Here is a 20225-nt window from a genome sequence, read left to right as displayed (position 1 = left end):
AGGGTTTGGCTGAATCACCATGAATTTTCAAATTTTTCCAGGTCACATTATAGCTTTGAACACCCATTTCAAGATGCGTTTTGCTACTAAATTAAGGAATTGCTCTGGGAACTGGACTGTGCAGGAAAAAAAGAATCCTAGCTAATAACTAATACCCATCACTTCCTCAGTCTTTGTGCTAACAACAGGTGTCAACACCCGACACATATGACATCAGCAGTTGGTCCACCAGTTCTGTGACAAAGTCCTTTCTAATTCCCATGTGAGAGTAGAGGAAACTGAGGCCCAGAATTATTCACCTCTTAACTTCTGGTAAGTGCTCTAACATGAGCACTCTAGTCTTTTATTATATAATGTTAATTGCTGCAACATATAGCTTCTAAGTCCAGTGTAATGGTGGTTTCATATCAGGAAGAAATATGAAAGAAAAAGAAAACATCACAATGCCATAGTATTAAATCAATTAAATGACAGTTGTTAAAAGAAAGTGGTTATTGTGACAGCCTAATAATTTTAGCCTTTTCTATTATTATGTGTGTTGTGTGTTTGTGTGTGTGTCCATCTCTCTCTCTCTCTCTCTCTCTCTCTCTCTCTCTCTCTCTCTCTCTCTCTGTGTGTGTGTGTGTGTGTGTGAACTGTTTCTCATATTCTTCCTTTGTAGGCACTAGGTAAAAAGGTAATCTTATTTATATTGTGGAAGCTTTTATCTTCCTATTGAGCTATGCATTTGTATGTAGTATGGTATATGTGTGTGCAAATGCCAGGGTACACACATGGAGGTCAGAGGATGACTTGAAGGAATCAGTTCTCCTTTTACTGTGTGAGTTCTGGAGATCAAAGTCAGATATTCAGGCGTGAGCAATCTCACTGGCCCACTTTTGGTTTTCAGCAGCAAAGGACACATACACACACACACACACACACACACACACACACACACACACACACACACACAGTTGAGTCATTTGATTCTTTTTCTGTAGTTGGAAGATTTGTTCTGCCTAGTCCCACAGCCATTTAGTGCCAGATAAGCACACTGAAGATTTTATTAATTATAAATTATTTGGATGATAACTAAGGCTTCTTTTTGGCTAGCTCTCTCTTAATTATTAACCCATTTCTATTAATCTAAGTATTTCCATATGGTCTTGGCTTACTGAAGAATGCCCTGACCTGTTTCTCCTTGGGCAGATACATGGCATATCTCTGGCAGTTCCTCTCTGCCTCCTCTCCTCAGAATTCTCCTAGTCTGGTAGCCCTGCCTATATTTCTTGCCTGGCTACTAGCCAATCAGTGTCTTATTAATCAGCCAATAAGAGAAATATATGTTGTAGGGAGTAACCCTAGCCCCGCCCAATAGTCCTGGGGCAGGTACCAGGTGGACCTGGGGACTCGCCCATAAGGGCGGGGCTAGGGTGCTTGGAAATAAAGAGACCTTAACCCAATAATATGTACAAAAGGATGTCACCATTTTTTTGGTTTTTTTTTGTTTTGTTTTGTGTTTTGATTTTGTTTTTTTCTCAAAACAGTGTTTCTTTTTGTAGCCTTGACTATGTCCTAGAACTAACTCTGTAGACAGGCTGGTCTCATACTCACAGAGATTTACCTGCCTCTGCATCCCAAGTGCTTGACATCTTTCTGATCTTTTTTTTTCAAAGACATTCCTCTGCCAGAAATTCAAGCATTGAGAGCATAGGTCATTCCCAGAAGGCACAGAGAAGGACTATGGCAGTGGGCCAGCTGTTGGAGCAGACCCACAGAAGCACATAAGCATGGCCGAGGAAGCAAGTCTTATAAATTGAAACTACTTTATGGGTGGAGAATAATAAAAAAAGAGAATTAATATTGGGCCAATTACTGAGCCATCACATTCTGGTGTGTGTCTAAGCAGAAAACATTGCCATGCAATTTATAAAGGATATATCTGAGTCAATATGCCAAATGTATATTTCCTTGTATTTCTAGACCATTACAGATGCAACATTTAACAAATAAGTCCTTCACGTTTCTCAACATCTGCCTTTCAAGCTGGCTTGACTGCATAATATCTGCTGTTTCCCCTTTTAGCTCAATGGCTGAGGAAAAAAGTAGATGAAGCCCAGGAGCTGGCAGAGCAAGTGCTCAGTACAGGAAGTGTCATGTCCTCCCTGGTGCTTTGATAATATAGCCAGAATTCCTTTGTTCCATTCGAGTACAGCTCATAAATGCTGGCCATTCTATTCATATTCAATTAGAGCTCTCTTGACTCCCCTTATTAAAGTCTACAAACTATTAAGCATAAAATTAAAGTTGAACAGTTCAGCTCTTTTTGACATCTAACACTGTTTGAAAAATAGTGATGTGATACTCCAGAGTCAAAAGTCATCCTTTGCAGCCTGTGGTCAATGAAAAGTGAAAGCACTGAGGAGAAAAGAGTAAATATATAAACTTGATCGTTAGCATGCATAATGTTAGAAGTGCTACTGTGCTCATGCAAATGCATCAGCCAGTTTGTTGAACACAAGCTATTCCATTGATTTAACTGAGACTACATGGTTATTATTGCCAAAGCTCCAATGAAGGAAATAATTAGAGTACTAAGCATTTTAAAGGTTCTAAAATGACTTCAGGCAATAACCAGAAAATACAGGAAATCTATATTCTGCTATTGAAAAGATGTAGAGTTTCTGGTCTTTACTTTTCTTTACTTTTTAGTTCTTCCTAATGTTTTTGAGATTTGCAGGAGCTGGACAATGGAGAATTGTGTGTGTGTGTGTGTGTGTGTGTGTGTGTGTGTGTGTGTGTGTGTTTGGGTGATGTATGGGCATGTGTATGCATGTTTATAGAAGCACATACACACATGTGTGCTCACACATGTAGAGGCCAGAGGTGGAATTCAAGTATATACCGCTATTCTTTTTTATTTTTTTAAAGAAGGTTTCTTACTGAATCTGGGGTTCCATGCTTTGGATAGACTGGTTGACAAGCCAGTCCCTGAGAGCCAGTACTGGGATTATGGAAGAGTGTGTATTCCTTGTGCCTAGTTTTAACATTGTGATGCGTATGAAAACTTGGATTCACATGCTGTATGTCAAGGGCTTTACTCATCTCCCCAGTACCTGGGTAGTAAATCCTTTCACCATTAAGAGAGAGATTTTCTGCAAATTTCACTCACTGCTAGAATTACCTTTAATTTTTATTTGGAGAGCATACCCTATTCATTTGGTTGAGTACAGAGTCCGAATGAAACAATGAAGCTGGATAGATATTCAGCAGTTAACAATCTGGCTGCTCTACTAGAGGACCAAAGTTCAGTTCACACAACCTACATCAAGTAGCTTGCAGCCACTTGTACCTCTAGCTTCAGCTCCCTCTTCCAGGCTCCAAGGGTACCAGCACTCATTTGTACACACACACATATATAAAAATAAAACGTCCTTTTATGTGTGTGTGCACAAATAAGACAGTATGATATTGTATGTATTACTTTCCAGTTTCTTTGAAAAAAGAAACAAAACAGAAGCAAAACCAAGAACCCAGTCAGACAAAAAACAGCCTTCCCCACACTGCCAAGGATGTCAAGTTAGGAGTATTTCAAACAACAACAGCAGAAAAGTAGCTAGAGAAGTCCTGGGCTTGACCTTGGATGCTGTACCTCAGGGGTTGCACAAACATTATTCTTCTCCGTGCTGCTCTGCTTCAAGGAGTATTGCCTCTTGTAGGCAGCGATTCAGTTTGAATATATGTGAACATCACTTATTTTTTGTTATTTATTATTGGAAGGGATAGTTATAATCAAGCAGAATCACTTAAAGTAAACCTCAGGGAGATGACAATATACAAACAAAAACCAAGAGATTTTTTTATTTAAATTCTTTAATTACTACTCATATTTACATATACATCCCCCCATTCCCTCACCCTCCCATGTTTCCCATCAACCCCCCTGCAACCCACCCCCAACTCCTCCCCAAGGATAGTGAGGCCCTCCACCAGGGAACCTCAAAGTCTGTCATATCATTTGGGGGAGGACCTAGGCCCTCCTTGCTGTATCTGGACTGCAATAGTATCCCTCCATAGGGAATGGGCTCCCAAGCCCATTTGTGCTCTGGGGTTAAAGACTGGCTCCACTGTTAGGGGTCCCATAGCCTGTCTTGTGCTCCTAGCTGGCACCCACATTCAGACGGCTTGGTTCTGTCCAATGCTGTTTCTGCAGCACTCCCTGTTTGCTGCTGTTGTTTATTTCCCTGGCCTTTCTGACATTGTTATGACTTGGAGGAATTTAAATGAGTTTGGCATTAATTTTCCTAAGTTGATCTCTTATAACACTGTGATACTTTTGAGTACCTTGTGTTTACTTCATTTTCTATTCTTCCCTCTACTTGCTGCCATCTTGACTGCCATGCTCATAAATGATAATAGAAAAAAGATAGCAAGATAGATAGGTATATAAATAGACATATGATAGATGTGTAGATAGATAGATAGATAGATAGATAGATAGATAGATAGATAGATAGATAGATAGAAGATAGCACCTGTCTATACCCAGTCAAGTCATCTCTTCTACAAAATGGGGACAAGAATGGTCCTTTAATTCAAGAGTCTCTAGAATTAATTAAGTTAACAAAAGTAAAGCGCTCAGTTAGTTGGCACATTATATAGTGTGTAAGTGTTATAAAATTAGGATGATAATTTTACCATGACAGTTGTATGATGATCAAACCACTTCACAGTTATGCACCTCAATTTCCTTAACACAGATACAAAAATGTATTTTCTGCTACCTCAAATGGATCATGCTTATGAAGAGCATTCAAGAGGCATGAGACAAAATTCATTTTAAAACCCTGACAATGGAACTTAAGTTGAATTTGTTGCAATCCTAGTTTCATCTCTTAGTAGATGTATGACCTTAGGTAGACGTGAGACCTTAAGTAAGATGTCTATGAAAAAATAATGGTAATGGGGTCATCTCATGAGGTTGCTGAGACACTTAAACATCCTGCATAAAGATTTCTGTGAGTCACGCTCAGAAATTCTTTAAGAATGCTTTAAAGTTTTTGGTTGCTGGGTATTGGTGGCACACGCCTTTAATCCTAGCACTTGGGAGGCAGAGGCAGGCAGATCTCTGTGAGTTCAAGGCCAGCCTGGTCTCCAGAGCAAGTGCCAGGATAGGCTCCAAAGCTACACAGAGAAACCCTGTCTCAAAAAACCAAAAAATAAAAATAAAAAAATAAAATTTTTGGTCTATATAGGAAATAACTATTATTTTGACTTCTTGGTGGTTTGCTGTGACCCACTTGGATATGTAATCAGTAATATATATTATTTCTACTTTTAAAAAAGGCTATATCTTAAACATTTTTCTTCTAATATCTACTCTTAGAACATACTTATTTTGGTATTCATGGTGGTTATTGGAGAAATCTTCATACATGTAAGGGAACCACTCACATAGAAGAGATTCACTGATCTTATGGTCCACTCTATGGTTATTAAGAGACAGAAACCAAATGGCACAAGATGGCACACAACAAACAACAACACAGAACACTCAAAGTCATCATGGAAGAAAGTCCAGTTGTCTTGGAACAGTCATACACAGCATGAAAGTTAAAGAGCCAAATGAGAAGAGACATCACATAGCACAAATAATGCAAATAATGCCCAAGATACTGCTGAAGTCAGGATGACAAATACCTTTTTCTACGCAGTCCACTTTTGTCTTGTTATTTCCAATTTAAGTACAAGAGAATGCATTATTTTTTGCAGAATTTTACCAGGTGATGGATGCTCATGCCTTTAATACCAGCACTTGGGAGGCTGAGGCAGGCAGATCTCTGAGTTAGTGTCCCGACCTGCAGGACATCAACCTGGGGCAAGAGAGTCAGGGATAGGGAATGCGGACAAGAGACACGAAAAGAACAACCACAAGACAGGATTCTGATCAAGTGGCAAACTTTACTTTTCTCAGGCTAGCTTATATAGTCAGGATATGTGGAGGGGCAGAATGGGTTGTTTGTGCACCAGGTGTTGGTATAGGCAGGATATTAGGAAGCCACAAAGAGGATGTTTGGCAGGGTAAAGAGTTTATGAGTAAGAGGTCCAGGAAGGGGTTGCCTATATGACTGAGCCTGTGGGTGAGCTTGTCAGGTAGTTTCTTTTCTTGAGATGAGGTTCTAAGGGGCTACTATGTAAAGATTAACTGTGTGGCCTCCCAAGCATGGCCTCATATCTCATACCAAGCCTTGAGATTTGGCTCCCAACAAGTTAGAGGCTAGCCTGGATTATAGAGTGATTTCCAGGATAGTCAGAGTTACATGAAGAAACCTTGTCTCAAAACCAAAACCCAAAAAGGAGACTTCATGGAATATTGAGTCTATTTAGTTGTATTCAAAGATCATGACTCAGAAACTCAGAACTTGAGGGTTTATGGTCTTTCCAGACCATGGTGTGCATTACTCTAACACCCTTACTGCTCACACAGCAGCAAATGCCCTGAATATGCCAAGGTCAATTGGTGCAATAGACCTCACATCCTTGGTCAAGCTGACAACAGTCTCATCAAACTTAAAACACACCTCTGGAGAGAAAAAGAAATCTCTGTTTTTACTGAAGCATCTGGGCCATACCCTCATTAATAAGTCTGTCTTTCATACCATTTGTTAAGCTGGAAATCAAGTGATCAGGGTGTAGAGACCCAGGACTTCCATAAAGTTGTCATTGCCATTTTCCCAACAATATTTGGTCTAGAAAAAATAAAATCTTCTTGAGGTAATTATAAAAGTGATTGTCAAACAATGCGACTAAGGATAGACTCCCAATAACCTCAGAAAAGAACAAAAGCTCAAAAGAATTTCCATAAGGTTGTAAATTTGGCAAGAGGGCTACACTAGCTCTGATAATTAGACTTTTCAACACATTTGGATTTGCTAATTGGATCTAAGTTCTAATTAGACTTTTATGTAACTAAGAATGACATATCATGGTATGAATTTAATGTGCTTTTACAGTTGAAACCAACAATTATCAGGCTTTTCCAAATTATCTTAATAAAGAAAAACCTGGCTTTGTTGATCATATTGTGACATCTGTGTCTCTTGCAATATATTGAGCACATTTTAGTTTTCTTAATTAAACACCTTTTGGGAGCTCAAAGAGACACTTGAGCTTTAATAAGAAGCACCTAAGTTGTTTGTTTGTGAGGGAGACTTGCCAGTATGTTGATGACTTTGGAAGCTGCAGACAAAACTCAGTACAAAGAAATAAATCATTGGAGGAAATGGCACAAGTAACCAGGTGCCCCTGTAATAACTCAATTAATCAAATTGTTTCCAAATATGACTGAAGCTGGGTTACAGTTTTACCTCTTGCACTCGCAGAACATGTCTCAATGTGAAGGCTCATGGAGCTGGCACTTCCATAAGAGCCTGACATCATTCCCCCTGTGCACAGATCCTGTTCTCTCAGCAGCTCTGTTTCTTGACGTGTCATTCATTAATTCAATCCTCATCGTTCCTTTCTTTCCTCTTTAGTTCTAATAGAGACTCATCAAGTTTTATTCCCCTGGCATGTGAAGACAGTAATTTTTAAATGGGTAGCCCTCAGATTTGGATACTAAAAGAGGCAATAGCTATATGAGGACAGGCATGCATTAAACCACCATTTTGAACAATAAAGTATAATTAACATATGGTTTCCATGGAAAGGGTGTTGTCAAAATATTCCAAGGAAATAAATAGCACTGACCGAAGGCCAAGTTATATTGTTTTGGTGTATTGTGAGTACTTAAAGCACACACACACACACACACACACACACACACACACACACACACACACACACACTTTATATGTGACTATCCCTACATAAAAGCAGTTGCTCTTCTATCCATATAAAATATTTTTAACATTTTAAGGCTCTTTTTCCTACTAAAAGCATTGTACAATTAAATGACAGCATTAAGGCTCTGAGAGAATTTAACTTATGCCATAACTACTATATTAGTGAGAAATTTTGCAAGAGTTACATGCACTTTTCTTCTTCCAATTAGCACATTACAGTGATAGAGTTATTGGTGAATATGTGACTCCTCATTAATTCAGATGTCCTCCATGTTTCTTGTAAAGCATGTTGGCTTCTGACATATGCCATATGATGGTATTTAAAGGTAGGGAATGGCATTTCTGACTGCTTCATTTGCTATTAAAAGAGATAAATTTTCCATACCAGTTATTCTGTGTGGTACTTCACAGTTCTCTACAAGGTCTACCAAGAGGTGCCATGGCTGCTCTTTAGCCAGAAAAGTGACCAAAAATACTTTGCCTTTCAGCTTGGGTGCTGGAATCCTGTCACGGGTCTGAATGGGTCACTGACTGACAAGAAACTGGAGAATAACATGCGGGGCGTGGTTCTACGTGTGGTGACTGTACTGGTAAGCACAATCTTAGCCTTGTAGTTTGGGTCTATAGAGTATCATCTATTTTTCACTGATTTTTGTTTTATCGACTATTGTCATAATCTAAGAAGAGCTTTTAAATGAACCTTGAATATTATTTCTAAGATGGTCAATGGTCATGTTATCCAGCTTCCCAAATCTGTGAATTTGAATCTGATTTCCGTATGCTGTACTTTCACTGATGTGCTTATGTTGGGATCTTCCTTAGACATTTATGTCTGATTTCCTACAGATTTTTGTACATTATAAGATGAGGGATCTTTCAGATATCACTAAAACAATAAGATGTACATAGAGGTATCAATGGAGAGATCATTCAGTTGTTTAATAGATGCTTATCTATTGTTGAGCATTGCTTCTCAGGGCTACTAGCAAATAGAGTAAGGCACATGTGACTGTCTTTTATGACCTTGCCATTTATGATTCTGTGGATTGGATTATATATGGGGATATTTGTTACAATTCCACTCACTTGCTGGAAAATCAATTTTTATCATTATGTATCATCTTTGGCTGGAGAGATGGTTCACAGGCTAACGGCTCTTACTGCTCTATAAGAAATCGAGTTTGATTTCCAGTATCCATGTTAGGTGGCTCACAACCATCTGTAACTCCAGCTCCAAGGGAATTCAATGACAATGGCCTTCTGGGTACTGGTACTATGTACACCTACCCCCATAGAGACCTACACACACATATGTACTTAAAATAAAATAGATTAAAAAAGAGAAATTAGGAAAGGGTCTCTTATAAGCTAAGTTAATTGCACAATTAGTAAATGAACAAGGCTATTTGATATGTTGATAATAACTGGATACTCATTACAACTCAATACCAGCACCTCTCTATATACTTGTTTAATATGAATTAACAGATTTAAACATAATTTCCTTAAAAATTATCTGAGACATCTGCAAAAGGAAATCTAAATGAATAGCCTATTCCCTGTTTTGGCAAATCTACAATTTATTTCTAGTTGTTATTTTAACAAGGCTCTCACTTGTAATTATTTCACCATTGATTTACATCTGAAATGTGAATATGCTTCTTTTTGACCCTAAATGTCTGGATAGCAATTGTCACTTAAGTACTAATAGTTAAAACATAGACAGTTGAATCGAAAACAAGTATTACTACTCTCTTTTCTAGTGATTATCATGGAAACTGTGAGAAACACCATAAAAACTGGTGTGTTCTTTGGGAAACAAAAACGAAGTCTTAAAGCAAGTTAAGCAATTAACAAATTCAGTTGCTTAGCAAATCATTATTCAGTATTTAGGATATTATATACTTGGCAATATACATAGAGTAGATATTACACAGATCGTAATCTTGGTGTATGCTTAGAATTTGGTAGGTGAACCCTACATAAGGTATCAAATTAAGATTTATTATTTATTATGCCCGATCCACTGTGGAGTCCTCTGTATTTATCATCTATTTCAGTTATTGCAGTAATTCACAGTGTAAACTATTCTAACACACCAAAATATGAACTAGTGAAACAAACTAACCACAAGGTGAAATAAATGTGAAAGACTACACAGATGACAGAACAGAGTTGAAATTCAAATTCAGCAAGCCTGGACTCCAGACCTTTTAACTCCTTCCCCTATGCAATGCATCAGCCCCTCTCCACACCTACTGTGACTACAGAGACAAGTGAGACATCTATGGGATTCTATTTGACTGGAGAATTGGAGACATTTAAATTCTGACTGAGGTAAAAGTGAGGTTTGTGGAGAGAGCTTCATAGGAACAATCATTTTAAATTCATTTCCAGGCCGAATAAAATGGTTTTGTTCATGGAGGTTGTGCTTCCCATGGTGGTAATGCTGCCTATCTGAGGTTCATCTGTCTGTTTGCTGCAAACTAAGCTGTGAACTGATCCTGAAAGCAGATAACTAGTGACAGGAAGAGCAGTTTGCCTTCCCTGTAGTCTGTATTGAGCTTAGCAGTTGGGTGCCCAGTTGCATGAGCATTTATTACTTTTATTATGGGCACACAGTTTATAGCCAGTGTGTAATACCTTCTCACACTTATTCATCCATGGGCCTCAATCTTACACTGTCCTTCCTGTTTATTTCCTGTATGCATGTTTCTAAATCTAACTCTGTTATGTGATCGTACAAATTCTGTTCATCCAAATTGATAATCACCACCACCCTCAATTCAACCAGTTTACTCCTAATTTTGATACATTCATTACCATGCCATTGAAGAACTATGGCTCCATCTACAGTTGAAGTAGAACTGGCTATGTGGCCACTGTCCTAGTGTCTTTTATTCCAGGAATGTATCTCCAATGTTTTTCTCGAAGGTATAAAACCCAGTTTAAGTCCCCCAGGAATGATTTTTTAAGCTTTTGTGATATTATAACACAGTAAACTCCACTTACCCACTTTTACTTCTTAGAAAACGCATACCATCAATTACAGAGACATTCTGCAGCTGACTTTAACTTGCTTAATATTGAAATGCCCAGTTTTCCCTTTCATAATGATAATGTATTGATCTTATGTAAACAGTCAAACATAGGTCAAGTAATTTGAGATTCCATTCGATGGGAACCCTAGAAGCAGGCAGTAATTGGTAGAATCTCATAGTTTATTGAACAGAATTAAATGAGGTAACTGTCACAGGACATAAATACCACTAAAGGAACCAACAAGGGTGCTGTAGCACCTGGGTCTTGTTGCCTGGGAAAGCCTTGGGTTTGGTGGAGCCTGAAGGGGACTTCAGTAGCTGGCACCAGAGCAAAGGGTACAACAGTGGTGTCTGTGAATGTTGGGACAGGAAGAAGACACAGAGTTCCTGCTCAAACCACAACTCCAAGAAGTACACTGAAACACAGGCTGCTCCTGTCTCACTCCACTGCTTTACCATCATTGGTCACTTTCCTCCAATTAAAATTTCAGCCAGTATTCAGAAGGCATGGAGCCTGAGTAAGCCAGAATGTGCTTGTCTCTTCCAACACAGAGTTGACAATGTGGGCTGTGGCAGGTTCAGGGGAAACCAGGAAGACATGTACCACCACTGTCATGTGACTGGATCTGACCAGAGAACACTACATGTCCTTTGTTTACTCTTTATCAAACACTGTAGTAGCTATACTAAGTCCAGACATGGGTAAAGGCACACAAGAGTGAACAAAATCCACCATGCCCACGTTGCCAAAAAGCACTAGATAGTTCCAGCTCAGAGTTTAGTTACAGAGTCCGTGTGCTTCATTGTCTTGTCTTCTCAATCAGAAAAAGAAAACAAACAACAAACAAAACTCTTGTTGGTTTGGATCTTATGATGACTGAGCTGTGACAGCATGTGTTACTAGATTGACAATACAGGGCCATTTTACAGAATGTCATCACATATAGATGACTTTGTTTTATACCATATACAAAGCCACAGAAATATTTCTTGAAATAGAGGAAGCGAAAACATTATATCCAGCCAGACCTTACCCCTAGTTTCTCTGATAGTTACTTTTTCTATATTTTTGGTTTTTTTAATTTGCCAGTCAGCACCTGTTTCTTACCAAGTAACCAAGTGCTTGGTGTGCAAAACAATCTAAGTTGTATTAATGAAGCTAGCCATAAATGAACAATATGCTATTTGATATTTTTATCTGAAAATTTACAGTTTGAAACTTCATTGTGTCATAAATATAACCCTAAAACTTAGAAACTAAAATGGAAAGGCATGAGTGGCCATATATGAATAAATACAAAATGCCCAATAATCACAATAATTATTTATGTGGTGTGCATTTGCTAGGAGTTCTTATTTACATGGCTTGATCGGGTTTAAATAAGATTCAGGGCATCTCTACTGAGGTGTGTATTCACTCCTCAGTTTCTGTGAGAGTCCCTACAGTAGTCTTCCAGGGGCTGGGGCAGATACAATACACAAAACACACATGCCTTCAGGAAAGCTTCCTTGATCACAGCATACCTACCCACATGGTAGGTGCTACCACCTTAGCATTGAAGTTCTCAACCTCCCTAATGCTGTGTCCCTTTATTACACTTCCCCATGGTGTAGTGGTTAGGGTTTCTGTGGAAGAGTAACTTGGTGGATATGTTGGGACCAAGGAACGATGCAAAGATCACACCATGCAACAGATCCCACACAAGAGTTTTATTGGGAGTGGGTGGGATGGGGGCAGAGACAGAGTGACACAGAAAGAATGATAGAACAAGCTGTGGTGGCAGGACTTTTCAAAGGGTGCCTGTGCCACATTTGGTGCCTGGTGATGATGTGGCTGCTGGTGCTGAATTGCTGAAGGCAGGCTTGAGGAGCATCTGGTTCCCAGCAGTGGTGACCCCCAACCATAAAATTATTTGCTACTTCATAACTGTAATTTTGCTACTGGTATGAATCATAATGTAAATATCTGTGTTTTCCACTGGCCTTAGGAAACTCCTGTGAAAAGGTTCATTCAACCCTCAAAGCGGCCGTGGTCCACATGTTGAGAACCACAGCTAGCACAACACATCAGCCCACAGGAAGCTCCCTCACTGGAGCAGACCATCCTGTAAAACTTCCAAAATGTTCTTGAAAAAATATTCAAAGTAAAGTTACCCTACATGAAATTTGCAATGGAGCCTATCCTCCATAAAATGGTTCAATAACCTCATAGTTATTGTGTGACCAAAGGTTTACTATAAAGAGGCAAGGATGACTTTTCTCTGTTTTGCAAGCTTAACTACAGCCCCTCATTGTTTAAGGTCTCCGAATTAAGAAAAATCTTCCCATTGTTGTTTGAAAGTCTAATTGACAGTGCACTTGTCTTTATCAGTGATGTTAAAATTAATTATGACACACACAATGGAAAACATTTGGATTAAATAATGTGCTTTTATTAAGTGAAATTTGTGAGTAGTCTGAAAAGTCAAACTCCCAAACTGCTTAAGAAGCCTTCATTAAAAGGACTGTGTTAGAGGCTATCATCAATTCATCAAAACACATGATATCTTTTTTAATTTTTTATTTTAATTAGAAACAAGATTGTTTTACATGTCAATTCCAATTCCCTCTCTCTCCCCTCCTCCCCTGCCCCCACAACTAACACCTTACCTATCCCCTACCCTTTCTGCTCTCCAGGGAAGGTGAGGCCTTCCATAGGGGGGGTCTTCTCAGTCTGTCATATTATTTGGGATAGGGCCTAGGCCCTCCCGCATGTGTCTAGGCTCAGGGAGTATTCCTCTATGTGAAATGGGCTTTCAAAGTCCATTCCTATGCTAGGGATAAGTATTGATCTACTACAAGGGGCGCCATAGATTTCTGAGGACTCCTCACTGACACCTATGTTTGTGGGGTTTGGAGCAGTCCCATGGTGGTTTCCTAGCTATCAGTCTGGGGACCAACAGCTCTCCCTTGTTCAGATCAGCTGTTTCTGTGGGTTTCACCAGCCTGGTCTGGATCCCTTTGCTCATCACTCCTCCTTTTCTGCAACTGGATTACAGATCAGTTATGTGCTTAGCTGTGGGTGTCTGCTTCTACTTCCACCAGCTACTGGATGAAGGCTATAGGATGGCATATAAGTTAGTCTTCAATGTCATTATCAGGGGAGGGCATTTAAAGTAGCCTCTGCTCTGTTGCTTACGTCATTAGTTGGTGTCATATTTGTAGCTCTCCAGACATTTCCATCGTGCCTGAGTTCTCTTTAAACCTTTTATGTCTCCCTCTATTCTGGTATCTCTTATCTTGCTTTCTTCTATTCTTCACCCAACTCAATCTTCCTGCTCCCTCCTGTCATTCTCCCAACTGTTCTCCCCTTCTCATTCTCCTAGCTCCCTCCCCCCCAGGCTCCCAATTTGCTCAGGAGATCTTGTTCCTTTCCCCTTCTCCAGGGGATGATGTATCACTCTTTTAGACTCATCCTTGTTTCTTAGCCTCTCTGGTGGTGAAAACACATTATATTAATGTATGAAAATCTGAAACAATGAGGAAGAATACCTCAAAACAAAGAAATAACAGCATGAAATGGAGCCAAGTGAAGGAAAAATTGAGCAGCATCAAAACAGAAAATATTGTTCAAAACAATTGTTGCAATCACAGAAGGAAATTCATTAAGGTTCTTAGATGCATGGATATCACACAAAGTAAATTCCAGGCTACATGTTGAGTCTGATGTGTTTCCCTAACTAACTTGCATCAAGAAAAGCTGTTTACTCACTAAGACAGACAGCAACCCACTGTTTGATCTTTCGAAGAGCAGATTCTTTTCCGTCAACTTTTCCACAATTAGTTGCATTGGTTGAAAGTATTTTCAGTGTATTTTGGTTGTCTTGAAAGATTTCTATATGTTATCTGGAGTTAGAAAGAGGCACATTATTATGTAGTACTCTCTCAACTCTGAATCTGGTTAAAAGTAAAAACCTCAGAAAGAGCTTATATGGCAAGGTATTTCACTGAATCCCAAAAAGGCAAAGGAGATGGAAAGCGAGGGAGAAAGCACATAAGACAGGGTTCATATCTCTTTATAATCTGGCTTGAACAGCTCAGCTTTCTCTTTCTTTTGGAATATGCCTTTTCTGAGATTTTATAAATGCAACCTGCTTAAAATAAATACATGTTTGGGAACAAGTTTGCACTTATTTTCATTTAAAGGCATTATAATTGACAAATAACCACCAAGTTTACAATTTCTGTAGATACAGAAAAGTGTGAAGGTAGTGTTTAGCTATTTATGTATATCAGTTAGTAGATTTACAGAAGCCAAGGATCCAATCTGAACACCAATTTCCTGTCTGTGAGAGGGAATAATAAAATGGACCACAAAGGTGAGTTCCCAGTGAAAAGTATGTCAAGTATTTCTTTTCTTTTATTAAAGGATTTATTTATTTTTATTTTATGTGCATTGGTGTTTTGCCTGCATATATGTCTGTGTGAGGGCACTGGATCCTCTGGAACTGGAGTTGCAGACGTGTAAACTGCCATGTGGGTATTGGGACTGTAACTCAGGTCCCCAGAAGAGTAACCAGTGCTAACTACTGAGGTATCTGTCCAATCACATGGAGTATTTCCAACTTAAAGCATTTTATTTCCATTGAACTCAGATACAGAAATTTACCAAAGAAAACACAATAGAGCATATTAGTGACTGTGGCAGTGTGATAAGCATAGTCACCAAACTTGAGATTTTCCAAGTGTCTGTAGAGGTCTCTAAGGTTGAAAAACAAACATAAGAAGGATAGGCATGAGTCACTGACACAACAGTTTAGAACTATACAAAGGAACCTATTATGATAAATCTTTCCACCAAAAGCTGCCTGAGCCCCACCACCATGTGTGTGCTTTATGCCAGCCGCCTGCCCGAGTTAGGCCCAAATAAATACACAGAAATTTGTATTAGGTACAATGCTGCTTGGCCAATGACTAGGATTCTCATCTGTTAGCTCAGTCTCAATTATCATACATCTATATATTTTATAAGACTTATCGGATGCCTTATTGGCGTCCCTCCTTGCTGGTGGCTCACATCCTGCCCCTAGAGGAGGCGAACAGGAAAAAGGGATGCTTCCTGTTTCTCCTTCACTTAAATATGAGTCTCCTTGCTATGTCACTTCCTGCCTGGATCACACTTCTCTACTACACTTCCCAGAATCCTCTTTGACTCCTAGTCCGATCTACTTGCTGTCTCATTGGCCAAACAGTATTTTATTTAACAATCAATAAGGTAAACATACACAGAAGTACTTCCCCCATCAGGAACCCTGTGCCCAGCTAACTCTCCTGACACTGAAGCTGGTGCTTCCTCAAAAGAAAAAAAAACTTATACCTTCAAAGGCAGCAGAAAACTTGAACTTCACAAAGCTTCAATAAATTACATACTCTGATTGTATTGTATTTGTTTTCAGGAGACTGCATTATCAGAGCCTAAAAATACTGGCTGGTCAGGAGGTGAGGAGGTGGGAGGAGAAGTGGAAGAGAGAACTGAGGTTGGGATGTAAATTGAAACTCAAAAAACAAACAAATAAAAACTAAACTTGAAAAAAAATTGCACCCAGCATCTGCCCTGAATATCACTTCATTTAAGCTACATAGTAGACACAGGGTGAGTTTGTGCTGTCGGAGACACAGGATTTTCAATACTGCAGAGTTAAGCTTTCCCGGCTCTCAACTTCAGAGACTATTGAAGCTAGAAGTAGCATTAGAAGTTTGAGGTAGCAATAGTATCAGTTTCACAAAGCACTGCATTTTAACTGTCTAGAGAATATAAGGTTGATGCGTCGGTGGCAAGTTCCACGGCTCCTGTAGAAAAAGTGTGGTTCAGGCTCAAGGCAAGAATGAGAACTCTAGCTGGAGATATTTCCAGTAGATGACAAACAGTGGATTGTTTATCACAGTAAAATATGGTCAATGATAAGCAGAATAATACAATGAAAACATGTAGTCTAATAACACAATTAAAAGTATACTTCTGGAGGCTAGAGAGCTTGGAGGTTAAGAGCACATTCTGCACTTATAGGGGACCCATGTTTTGTTTCTTACATCATATCTAGAAGCTCACAACCATCTATAACTTTAGCTCCAATGAATCTAATACCCTGTTTATGTTCCATGGGTACCTATACTCAAATCTGCATAACTAGAACCCAGATACACAAATACATATAATTAATAATAAATAACCTTTTCAGAAAAGATAGTTCTTGAAGGAATTCCCTATTTAGGGCAGCATGGATGAACAGTTCCAGGGAGTAGCTCACCAATTAAGTAAGCAGAACTGACTCAAAAAGAGCAGAACAAGAAAAACATTACTATCAAGTCCAACAGCACTGTCACATCTCTGAAAATATTTTCTAAACGTACAACTGGTGAGAAGTTTGCATTCAGTATATAATAAGCGCAAATTAAATTCAACATTGAAAAAGAAATGACTTACATGGGATCAAAAAAACCAGATAGCTCCCACAAGATACATAGCATATAAACATGTAAAAACATGCTCAACACCATTTGACAGCATGAAAATACAAACCAAAATCTCAATGAAGTTCTTCATAACTGCTCTGGTGCCTAATCTTGGTTATCAAAATGACTGTATCTGGAATCAACTAAACCTCAAGCAGCTGGGCATGCCTGTGAAGGGTTTCCTGTTAGACTGTGTGAGATGAAAAGACCCATTCTAAGTTTAGTCCTTATGGTGGAAGGAAGCTTTCGCATTTTGCCTGTGTACCCTCACTCTCTTATAGGCAAGTTCATCACATTCTGTTTTTGAGGTATTAGAACCTACTTCTTCAGGACTCCAGTGTAGATCGAAAACTGGAAGCTCACCAGGAATCCCCCAGGATTCCAGCACCAGATTGGGACTACTGAGAAATCCAGTCTCACAGACTGAACAGTTATTGGACTCTTGGTCTTTCTGTCAGGAGACAGCCATTGTTGGACTATCTGAACCACAGCCTATAACGCACGTTAATAAATCCACATATTAGTTCTGTTCATTCAAAGAACCATAGATAATATAGTGACTTATATTACCCACAACAAAGAGCACAACCAGTATTAACAAGGATATAGGGAATTTGGAGTACTCAGATAACACTATGAGAATGTAAAATGACACAGCCCCATGAGAAAACTATCAGGCAGTTCCTTAAATGACTAAACGTGCAGTTGCCATATAAGTCAACAATTCCATTCTATATATTATTTTAAGGAAAAGTAAAATAAACTCTCTTAACCTTGAACACATATCTTCTTACCAGCATTACTGTTAGTAGTCCCAAACAGAAACATTTCAAATGTCTGTCAACTGATGCATAGACCAAAAGAATGTGTGCGATCCACATTTGTGACATTTTACTTGGCACTAGAATTAAATTTCATACTTTTCACACAGAACAACCTTGAACATTGATTAAGGGAATGTTGCCTAGCCCAGTTGTCATCAGAGATGCTTCTGCCAAACTTCCTGAGCCCCGCTGCCACGAAATAACACACAGAGTCTTATATTAATTACAAGGCTAATGGCCAATGTCTAGGATTTCTTGCTAGCTCAGTCTTAATTATCAACTATAACTATTCATCTATACATTTATAAGAAGTTATCTTATTGAGGATGCCACAGCATGTGTCTTCTCTTCCAGGGCTCACATGGTGACTCCATCCCTTTCCTACATTTCCCAGAATCCTCCTTCTCTCCTAGTCCTGCCTAACTTGCTCTCTTATTGGCCAACAGTGCTTTATTTATCAACCAATAAGACAAACATATATACTGAAGAACTTCCCCCATCAGGAAACTGTGACTGGAATGTAAAATAAAAGTAAAAATAATAATAATATAAGTAAATAAAAGGAAAAAGAAAAAGAAAATGGTTCCCATAGGCTCATAGGGAGTGGCACATTTAGGCACTCTTAGAGGAAGTATGCCACTTGGGGTGGGTTTTGAGGTTTCAGATGGATGCTGAAGTTAGGCCCAGTATCTCTTTATGTCTGCTGTCTGCCAATCCAGATGTAGAACTTTCAGTTAACTCTCCAGCACCATGTCTCCTGCATGGTGTCTCCTCACTGCAATAGAATCCATAACTGAGACACTGGTTTATCATCTTAGGAGTGTGAAACTGCAATGAAGGAAATTTTAGCACCTATGCATGAGGTGTTCTCTTTCTAGTGCTTCAACAGATATGTCCCAATAGAAAGCAGATTTTGAAGATGAAGGCAGAATTGCATAATAGAAGTGGTATTTACCACAAGTTAATGGCATCATTGTTACCACTTGAATCTACGCTGGAATTCAGGACAGCCATGGATCTTTGTTTTATTGCTGAAGCAATGTAATCAGTAGTCATGACTCTCTAATGCCTGTGGGTTTTGTTTGTCTCTGCTGCTGATTGTTCTCATCATACCTGAGACAAAAGTGGGAAAATGTGATTGTCATAAGCAGGCACTTGAGGAGAAATGGTCTGTGTAGGCGATATAATTCCTATCAGCACCAGAATAAGGGTTCACATCAGTGTTGACTGAATACAATCATGGGATCTGATAGGTAACAATGATATGACAATTTCCTATTCTGACTCCCATCAATTCATATAATCTCAGAAGATGGTCGCTGACATACAGATATGTTGGTATCAATGTTGCACATGAAGTAACTGTACATGACCCTATATGGTCAATGAAACCAGATTTCTTAGAAAAGGCAATGAAAGACTGTATTGGAAACATATAATAAATTTACTTCCAAAATACAGACTTGCAACTTGTCTCTGGAAGTTTAGAGAATGATAGAGCCAATTGCAAATTCAAAGATATAAAACAGTTGGTCTGATTTCTGTGATATCCTAGCCAGTGTCATTAGGACTGTATTATATCCTGCTTTGGAAAATGTGACGTCCCATTGTTTCTGAAAGAAAATTGAACAATTCAGGTGACTTTTAATCCGAGATGTCATTTGGTGATTCAGTAGTGCCAGCACGGCCACAATATAAAACAGCTCATCACAAAATCATTCCAATAAGTACATTAGCACAAACGATAGAACCTGGAAGGCTGCTGTGTTGCTTTGCAGAATTATAAAGGACTATATCATGGATTAATAGCTATTAGAGTTGAGAGATAATTTTGCTAGCCCACTTACTGATTACTCTTGTCCTTGGCACTTGAGTACCTCTAATTCTTACTTGAACCTTCAAGATTTTTAGTTTTGCTTTGTCTATATAGAGTAGGTCTACAACTATTAAGGAACTTCATCAAGTTACATGGGAGCTAAAAATAATCACTGAATCTCTGTGTCTAATTCTTTGCTACCCATGAAGGAATATCAAAAGTGGGT

At 38.9% G+C, this 20225-nt stretch overlaps 1 protein-coding gene across 3 annotated transcripts in view; it reads left to right on the top strand.

Moving 5' to 3' along the window:
• Positions 1-20225, top strand: part of Grid2 (glutamate ionotropic receptor delta type subunit 2) — a 1393268-nt gene that overhangs the window by 973174 nt on the left and 399869 nt on the right. For all 3 annotated transcript variants that reach the window (XM_035448865.1, XM_035448866.1, XM_035448864.1), the window contains one exon: positions 8315-8416. In XM_035448865.1, the coding sequence (XP_035304756.1) occupies positions 8315-8416 (102 nt within the window). The remainder of the gene's footprint in view (positions 1-8314; positions 8417-20225) is intronic.

This window comes from Cricetulus griseus, chromosome 8, assembly GCF_003668045.3.
Source record: "Cricetulus griseus strain 17A/GY chromosome 8, alternate assembly CriGri-PICRH-1.0, whole genome shotgun sequence".
NCBI lineage: Eukaryota > Metazoa > Chordata > Mammalia > Rodentia > Cricetidae > Cricetulus > Cricetulus griseus.
The sequence above is the reverse complement of the archived record's forward strand: the minus strand, read 5'-3'. Positions and strand labels throughout refer to the sequence as shown.